The sequence below is a fragment of the Microtus ochrogaster genome, chromosome 1, assembly GCF_000317375.1.
Source record: "Microtus ochrogaster isolate Prairie Vole_2 chromosome 1, MicOch1.0, whole genome shotgun sequence".
In the NCBI taxonomy this organism is placed as follows: Eukaryota; Metazoa; Chordata; class Mammalia; order Rodentia; family Cricetidae; genus Microtus; species Microtus ochrogaster.
This window is the reverse complement of record NC_022009.1, coordinates 14,618,062-14,627,061: the sequence shown is the minus strand read 5'-3', so window position 1 is coordinate 14,627,061 and position 9,000 is coordinate 14,618,062. Positions and strand designations below refer to the sequence as shown.

The 9,000-nt window shown below is 50.7% G+C and overlaps 1 protein-coding gene across 2 annotated transcripts in view; it reads left to right on the top strand.

The window, feature by feature from the left end:
- Nucleotides 1–9,000, top strand: part of Sptb (spectrin beta, erythrocytic) — a 135,344-nt gene that overhangs the window by 86,172 nt on the left and 40,172 nt on the right. For both annotated transcript variants that reach the window (XM_005343232.2, XM_026779548.1), the window contains 7 exons: nucleotides 635–747; nucleotides 1,776–1,963; nucleotides 3,587–3,704; nucleotides 4,345–4,503; nucleotides 5,341–5,643; nucleotides 6,275–6,425; nucleotides 6,970–7,840. In XM_005343232.2, the coding sequence (XP_005343289.1) occupies nucleotides 635–747; nucleotides 1,776–1,963; nucleotides 3,587–3,704; nucleotides 4,345–4,503; nucleotides 5,341–5,643; nucleotides 6,275–6,425; nucleotides 6,970–7,840 (1,903 nt within the window). The remainder of the gene's footprint in view (nucleotides 1–634; nucleotides 748–1,775; nucleotides 1,964–3,586; nucleotides 3,705–4,344; nucleotides 4,504–5,340; nucleotides 5,644–6,274; nucleotides 6,426–6,969; nucleotides 7,841–9,000) is intronic.

The window sequence follows — 9,000 nt, the reverse complement described above, 5'->3', positions numbered from 1 at the left end:
TTCTGCAGATTGACATCCAGTTTTGCCAGCACAATTTGTTGAAGAGGCTCTCTTTTTTCCATTGTATACTTTTAGCTCCTTTATCGAAAATCAAAATTCTTCACAGATCTAGAGAAGACAATAATCAACTTCATATGGAAAAACAAAAAACCCAGGATAGCCAAAACAAACTTATACAATAAAGGATTGTCTGGAGGCATTACCATCCCTGACTTCAACTCTATTACAGAGCTACAGTAGTGAAAACAGCTTGGTATTGGCATAAAAACAGAGAAGTCAACCAATGGAATCGAATAGCAGACCCTGACTTTAACCCACAAACCTACGAACACCTGATTTTCGATAAAGGAGCTAGTTCATGGTTCTAATGTGGGTCTCATCACTGTCTGAGATAAAAGGCCTCTGCTCAGTTTTTTGCTTCTTCTGGAACTCACTGTGTAGTTGAAGCTGTCCTTGAACTGATGCTTGTACCTCTGACTCTGTATCTAGTTACTCTTCCATTCTGTGCCCTGTTGGCTGTCATTTGATGCCTATGATTGAACTTCATGATGGAGAAAGTGAGGCTAAATGCTAGAAACATGGCTTTCCTGGGCTCTAGTTTTGGGACTCAGAATATACCGTCTCCCTCTTACAGATGTCTTCACGGAAAACCCAGACGAGAAATCCATCATCACCTATGTGGTGGCCTTTTATCACTACTTCTCCAAGATGAAGGTGCTGGCGGTGGAGGGCAAGCGAGTCGGCAAGGTATCAGACTGTTTGCTGGCCCCGAGTCTTGAGTGTGAGCTCCCTGTCCATCCTAAAAGCTTCGTGTTTGGGCCCCTAGCTGTAGTTTGGTGTGTAGAACATCTGCTCCCCAGTTCCTCTAAAGTCCCCTTGGAAACCCTCAACCTTGACTCCATAGAATGCCATGTCTGTCCTGCTGGGTGACAGCCCCATGTCTGAATCTGTGTCTCCCAGACGTCCCCAGGAAGCACCACAGGCTCTTAATTTGTTCTGCTGATTGTAGCGTCAGACCTTGCAGGCTCCCACTGTGTACCAGGAGCACAGCCCTCAGTGCAGAGTGACATGCAGGGTTCCTCTCCCCTGATGGTTCTTCAGCTCTTCAAGATAAACTGGTTCCTATCCATCTCCATGTGCCTCGTGTGTCACAAAGGCTGCCTGAATGTCTTTGATTCCTAATAAACAGTTGGAAATAAACACGTGCCCAGGGGCTCCTGCCCAGACAGTTGTAGCCGAAACAGCAAGCTTCAGGTTCAGTGAAGAGATCCTGTCTTAAAACCTACGGTGGAAAGTGATTGAGGAAGACACCAACCTTGAGAGGCTGGTATCCTGGCTCAACAAGCTTATAGATTTTCTACAGCAGTGGTTCTCAACCTTCCTAGTGCTGTGACCCTTCAATACAGTCCCTCATGTTGTGCTGTCCCCCAACCATAAAGTTATTTTGTTGCTACTTCATAACTGTAATTTTGCTACTGTTAGGAATCATAATGTGATAATCTGATATGTGATTCCAAGGGGGGTTGCGACCCACAGGTTGAGAACCACCGTTCTGTAGGCTTAAAGGAGGGGGATACAACCATTGAACCTCAACACAGTCAGTGCAGGAGATGAGATCTTGGGGGAACAAACCCAACATAGAACACAACAGAGCTTGAGAGATGCAGGAGCCCCAGTGTAGTTCACACCGATGGTGGGTCTCATTGGTGGTGTGTCATTGCGGCATTGTGGCATATCCCTTCTGATGAGAGTGAGTAACAAGACAAACTCCCTAGGTCATCGACCATGCCATCGAGACCGAGAAGATGATCGAAAAGTACAGCGGGCTAGCCTCAGACCTGCTCACCTGGATTGAGCAAACCATCAATGTCCTGAACAGCCGCAAGTTTGCCAACTCGTTGAGTGGCGTCCAACAGCAGCTACAGGCCTTCAGTACCTACCGTACTGTGGAAAAGCCACCCAAGTAAGGCCCTGGCACGTAGGAGGGTGGTTGGGCCTTGGGAGCTGAAAAACTCAATAGCTGGGGGTTGGGCCCTAAGAAAAATATCTACAAGACCCGTCCGTAAGTTCCATAGCTGGACGTCTATCTACTTGGCCACCCCCTCCCATGCCATCCAACTTCACTGACACTGATGAGTGACTCTTGCTTATAGACCAAGGAAGGGCTTTTCTAGATTCTCAGGGCCTTTCAGGCTTCTTTGGCGAGCCAGTGCCAGATAGCTCCTTATAGTGCATCTGTTCCCTGAGCTGTGAGTTTCTTTTCAGGAAATAACCATTGTGTCATCTTCCCCCGAGTGCCCCAGGCTGATCCCACTTGTGGTCATCAAGTCTATCCATCTGTCTCTGTCCTACCTGCTATTGTTCATCAGCAAAGCACCAAGCCAGCTTCCTGGGAGCTCTGCCCCACCCTACCACATGCATGCGCACAGCCACACATGCACATGTGTAACCATGCACACAATTGTGCATGCGTGTATAATGAGCATCAGCATGCACATACACAGCTATGCAGACACATGCAGATGCAGCTATGTACATATGTATATACACATATTCACAACCACGCAGCACACGCACATGAACACATGCCCACACATGTGGGTACTCTAACATGTCCACACATGTGGGTACTTAGAGGTATGCAGGTGCGCGCACACACATCAGCGTGCATTTCCAAATATGCACACATGTAAATATGCGTGCACAGCTGTACACATCAGGAATTGCAGGCTCTCTGCTGGTAACTTGTCTAGCTCTGAAGAGATGCTTCTAGTTCGTCGGTGATGCCCTCTGCTTCTTCCCCCTGTCTCATCTCACACTCACCATTCAAGTCACTCAGAGAGGGGGAAAGGAGACACTAAGCCCAGGATGTTCTGTAACTCTGGATCTGGTTTCTGGTCTGACACTAACCCACTTTTAAAAAAGCCCTAAATTCAATCCTGATACCATGAGGCCCAGTATACAAAGGTGATCCGCCTCACCCGTGCCCTCAGTGCTTCAGGGCCTCAGGCTTCCTGGGCGAGTCCTCAATGCTGTGTTCAGCGGGGAGAAGTGGTGGACTCAGTAGTTCAGGGTGGACCATTACCTGGACCTTGTCCTCTGCACCCACAAACCCCAGCTCCTTCTGGCCCCTTGAACATATCTGGCCTATAGGATTTGGGAGATCCGGCTAGCAGACTGGGGTAAAAGTTTCCAGCACCGTGTTCTTGAGGAATAATGCTGCTTCTAAGGTTTTACTGACTAAAAACTATTTGTCTGAAAAGTCTTCATTTGTGGGACAGAAAAGGGTTCCTTTGTGTGAGTTGGTAAAACTTGGTATTGATTGGACTTACCAGAATATTACACTTAGCTAATCCCTACGGAGGCAAGAGAATACTCTGATAGCCATTGCATTTTCTCTGAATTGAGTTGTAAAGACACACCCTCTTATCTGATCTCTGCCAGGGAGAGTGACAGAGGTCCTAGCAGGTAAGCAAATAGGCTCCGCCTTCCAAGATCCAGGCTGTCAGGGTTCCCATACCGACTGCAGCAAACAACGTGTCTGTGGGGACTTCAATACCAGGACCCCTACTTTTGTCCCCCACAGGTTTCAGGAGAAGGGGAATCTGGAAGTCCTCCTGTTCACTATCCAATCCCGGATGAGAGCCAACAATCAGAAAGTGTACACGCCCCACGACGGGAAGCTAGTGTCTGACATCAACCGGGTACTGTGACTGTGTCAATCGCCCTGAGTTCCTGAGGATTTGCTGGGTGGTCACTGAGCAAGGCTAGACCAGGCCACTTTATTTGGCATTAATTACATGCTGGCTATTTAGGAGAGTCGTTTGAACGTGTCTGTAAGCGTTCATAATCTTCTCCCTGCCCCTCACATTTCACTATTTTTAGGTACCCAGAATTGTTCTTTGGGGCCATTTTTGGTAGCCTGACCTCTAACGATCCTTGAGCTTGTCTTGGAGTCTAGAATGTTAGTTACTTACGACGGAGGGGAAATGCTGTGTGACGTGTCAGGGGTTTGGAGACTCAGTACCATCTGGAAGCTCTAATAGAATGGAGGTGGCTATTGGGACGACAAGAACTTGCTGAGCATCTACAGAGGTGGAAGCCATTGTATTATTAATCCAGTGTCTGAGGCAGGCCTGGGGGAGGTGGGGCTGGGAAGTCTGACTACTTCAGCCCAGACAAAAATCAAAAAATGTTACTAAACTTTAATCTGCTTCCACCTCACCCCATAGTGGCTGCAGGATCTCCCTGGATTCACACAGTCATCCAGAATCAAGTAAAAAAGACAACCCCAAGCCCGCATGTTCTTCCTGTTCCCCAAAAATTCTCCTCTGCCCCATGCAGGCCTGGGAGAGCCTGGAGGAAGCGGAATACCAAAGGGAGCTGGCCCTGAGGAGCGAGCTCATTCGACAGGAGAAACTGGAACAGCTGGCAAGACGCTTTGACCGAAAGGCTGCCATGAGAGAGACGTGGCTCAATGAAAACCAGCGCCTCGTGACCCAGGTAAGGGAGCACGCTGTGGCAGGAGAGGGGAAGTGCTTTAGCCCACTAATCTCCGTGGCACTGGAGTCCAAGCCAGTCTCAGCAGCAGCCAGATAAGCTACTCCTCAGCCTCGCAGGTGTCTGACTGGATCAAACCAGCAAGTGTCCCACCACTGAGATACACTCCCAGCTCATATTAACTCTCCATTTTAGAACAGAGCCTCACAGACTAGAACGGGCCCCCAGAGTATCTTGTGTTGCCTGTAGCATCAATAGACCCAGGAGACAGAGTTGACATTGATGATTCTTCTCTGCGAGCAGGGCTAAACCAGAGTGTGCCTTTGGTTCCTGGCCTCCAAGACTGGGACATATTTCACTGGCAAACGGTGAACCCTGGGGCTGATTCTCCATCAGAGCATCTGTTCCCTCCCACTTAGAGCTTAGAATCAAATTAAATTCTGTCTGTTAAGAGGATAGCGAGTGTTCTAAGAGCATTGGAGAGTGTACGCGTGCCCCAGATAGCGTGTGGGTAAACCTTCTGTTTGCATCCATGTGGCATGCACCTCGCCTGCCCGGAAATGGAGAGATCTTCTCAAGGCAGGGTGGGAAGTACCAGCGGGCCACCAGAGGACCCTGGTATGAACACACAGCCTCACCTGCATGTGTGGCACAGAGAGTAAAACCGGGGGCTTTAGACATTAAGAAGCTGCTCTGATAAGACAGGCAGCGGGGGACGCAGAGATAACGCAGAAATGTGCTGTTCCCCTCTGGTAGCTGCACTCCAGGGACCCATCGCTTCTGCGCCCAGGGGAGTCTGACTGCTGTTTTCTTTGTTGTTGCTTTCCTCCTTGCGGGCAGGATAACTTTGGGTATGACCTGGCGGCTGTGGAGGCCGCCAAGAAGAAGCACGAAGCCATCGAGACAGACACAGCCGCCTATGAGGAGCGGGTAAAGGCCCTGGAAGACCTGGCCCAGGAGCTCGAGAAGGAGAATTACCACGACCAGAAACGCATCATGGCCCGGAAGGACAACATCCTCCGCCTGTGGAGCTACCTGCAGGAGCTGCTGCGGTCCCGGCGCCAGAGGCTCGAGGCCACCCTGGCGCTGCAGAAGCTCTTCCAGGACATGCTGCACAGTATCGACTGGATGGATGAGATCAAGGTGGGCCTGCGACCGCCCACCCCACACCCTGTAGAGTCCACGTGTCCTTCTTACATGCCGGCCCTCTGATCGCATCTCTGAGTCATAACAGAAAGGACAAAGATGTCACTAGCCTATGTTCACAATATCCCCAATAACCTAGGAATGCTGGGTTAGTGGTTGCACAAGCACCACCCTACAGGAATTAGAAGAGATAAATGTTAATGAGAAACCCAGAGAATCTAGCTCCAAGTAACTGGGGTTTGAATCTGGTTGAATCTGGTTAACTCTGGTTAGAATCCAGACCCCTCTGCACAGGGAAACCAAAGAAATCCGAATTCTTACTCTCTGTCTGCTCCAGGAGGTCTCGGGTGAAAGGAAGCAGGGAATTGACCATAGGCTTTCTAAAAATAAACATGCCCAGGCTCCAGACCTTAAAAAAGATGATATAGATAAGTGTGAAACTTGAGATTTTGAAGGACATTCCATGGAAGATTCCAGAAGGCACCCTCTTATAGGAAATCCTGCTCTGCAGCATCTCCTGTCCCAAGCAGCGGGCACCTCCCTACTGCATCTACTTCCCCTGGCTAAGATGCATCCAAACACCCTCTGGGGGTGTCCTCTCTCCTCACTTACCCTTGTCCGTTGCCAGGCTCACATCTTGTCTGCTGAATTTGGGAAGCATCTGTTAGAGGTTGAAGACCTGCTTCAGAAGCACAAGCTGATGGAGGCCGATATTGCCATCCAAGGGGACAAAGTGAAGGCTATCACAGCAGCCACCCTGCAGTTCACTGAGGGGAAAGGTGAGGTCAAGACCGCCCCCTCTTTTGAGGCCCCTACCCCCCCCCCCCGGGTAAATCTAGAACCACTTTTAGAATGCAAAGCTTGAAGGGTAACAGGGCTCTCCCGAGGGCCAGCTGTTTCAGCAGCCCGTAACCAGAAAGATATCCATAAGCACCGTAAGATATCATCTGTCTGCCGTTCTTTTTGCTAGTGTTTCAGACTGTTTGTGTTTTTAGTTTCTTATCTTAAAGAAGAGAGTTCATTACCTCCTGGGAATCTCATGTCATGTTGTATGTTTCTAAGAACCATCTCAACTTTTAATCTCCCTCATTCCTGAAGTTTAGTGAGAACCAGTTACATAATGTGCCCTGTCCTCTGAGGAACTGAGATTCCATGCATCCAATCCCAAAAGACATCAAAGGGCTGGAGTCATAGCACAATGGTAGAGCTTATGCCTACCACACACATGGTCCCCAAGACCCAGAGAGGTGGAAGATACAGGATGTGTGGTTCTGAGCTGAAACTTACCAATAAATGAGTCCCTTCCTCCTCCTATCCCTCCAGGGTACCAGCCTTGTGACCCCCAGGTCATCCAGGATCGCGTCAGTCACCTCGAGCAGTGCTTCAGTGAACTAAGCAACATGGCGGCTGGACGGAAGGCGCAGCTGGAGCAATCCAAGCGACTCTGGAAGTTCTTCTGGGAGATGGACGAGGCCGAAAGCTGGATCAAGGAGAAGGAGCAGATCTACTCCTCCCTGGACTATGGAAAGGATCTGACCAGCGTGCTCATCTTACAGCGCAAGCACAAGGCCTTCGAGGATGAGCTCCGGGGGCTGGATGCCCACCTGAAGCAGATCTTCCAGGAGGCTGAGGGTATGGTTGCCCAAAAGCAGTTTGGACACCCACAGATCGAGAACCGTGTCAAGGAGGTCTCGGCCCAGTGGGACCACCTGAAAGAGCTGGCTGCCTGTCGGAAGAAGGACCTGCAGAATGCGGAGGACTTCTTCCAGTTTCAGGGCGATGCAGACGACCTGAAGGCTTGGCTGCAAGATGCTCACCGGCTGCTCTCCGGTGAAGACGTAGGGCAAGACGAAGGTGCCACGAGAGCCCTGGGGAAGAAGCACAAGGACTTTCTAGAGGAGCTAGAGGAGAGCCGCGGGGTGATGGAGCACTTAGAGCACCAAGCCCAGGGTTTCCCCGAGGAATTCCGAGATTCCCCGGATGTCACAAGCCGGTTACAGACCCTCCAGAAGCTCTACCAGCAGGTGTTGGCCCAGGCGGAATTGCGTGGACAGAGGCTGCAGGATGCCCTGGACTTGTACACGGTGTTCGGGGAGTCAGACGCCTGTGAGCTGTGGATGAGCGAGAAGGAGAAGTGGCTGAACCAGATGGACATCCCAAACACGCTGGAGGACCTGGAGGTTGTGCAGCACAGGTAAGAGAGGCCCAGCCTTTGCTCATCTCCCACCTCTAGACCCAACAGTTGAGTTCTGTTCTGGTTGGGGGTCAGGGTACCCCATTACTTCACCCACCTCTTTGTTCCTGACACAAAGGGGACTTTTTTTTTTTTTATTCAGTTGCTTCTCAGCTACAGCAGACTTTGCCAGATGAATTCTGGGTATGGAACCCAGGGGAAATGGAGATGCTGTGTACATGGGGACTGGGAGGCTGGAACTTTGTCATCACTAACTCTCTACACTAGTCCCTAAGCCAGAGAACTCCAGGGGGCCACAGGCACCAGTCTGTAAACCACAGGTGTCTGAGGCGGCTTTCCCTTCTGGTATTCTGATTCCATCAGCACCCTGGGTAGGGTGGGGGCAAGTTCATCTTGTGATCTTGTGGGAGGGAGTGATCTTGCTCAGTAGAGTGTAGCATGCCCAGGCTGAGGGGGGTGGGTGGTTGGTTCTAAGGCGCTAGGAGGGGTGCTCCCCACTGTGACGAGGGGACATGCTCAGGCTATGCAGGGGTCTGTGCATGGAGGAATGGTCAGGTGATGGAGAGGAAGTGTGTTTCAGCTGTGGATGGGGCCAGGTGTGCAGGCTGCATGGTCCAAGAGTCACAGAGTGGGAGGAGCTGCTCCCTGGAGTCATGCCAGGGGGGTGTCCTGCACTAATGTCAGAGCAGCGGTCCTCCGTCTTCCTGTGACCCTTTAATACAGTTTCTCATGTTGTGGTGACTCCCAATTATAAAATAAATTTTGTTACTACTTCATAACTGTAATTTTGCTACTGTTGCGAATTGTGAAGGGGTCTTTTGACCTCCGAGGAGTCTCACCCACAGGTTGAGGACCACTGTGCTAGAGGGTGCTGGACTCCTGCCAGGAAAAGTCTGCCTTCTTCCCTGAGCAGCCCTCCCTTACACATCCTGGGAGTGAAACGTCAGACTTGCGGGGTTGTGGCCCCGGGGGGGGGGGGTCAGAGGGGAAGGCTTCAGCCAACATTTCTGGGTAGCAGGATTGGGGTAGAACAGCAACTAAGACAATGGAAGTGTGGCAGGTGGTCCTTGGGGTGACTGAATCCCAGCACTATAGCCCTGCTTCACACTCTCCTGGGGAGCTGTTACCTGTATAGCAAAGAACCGTCCCCTAACTTGGTC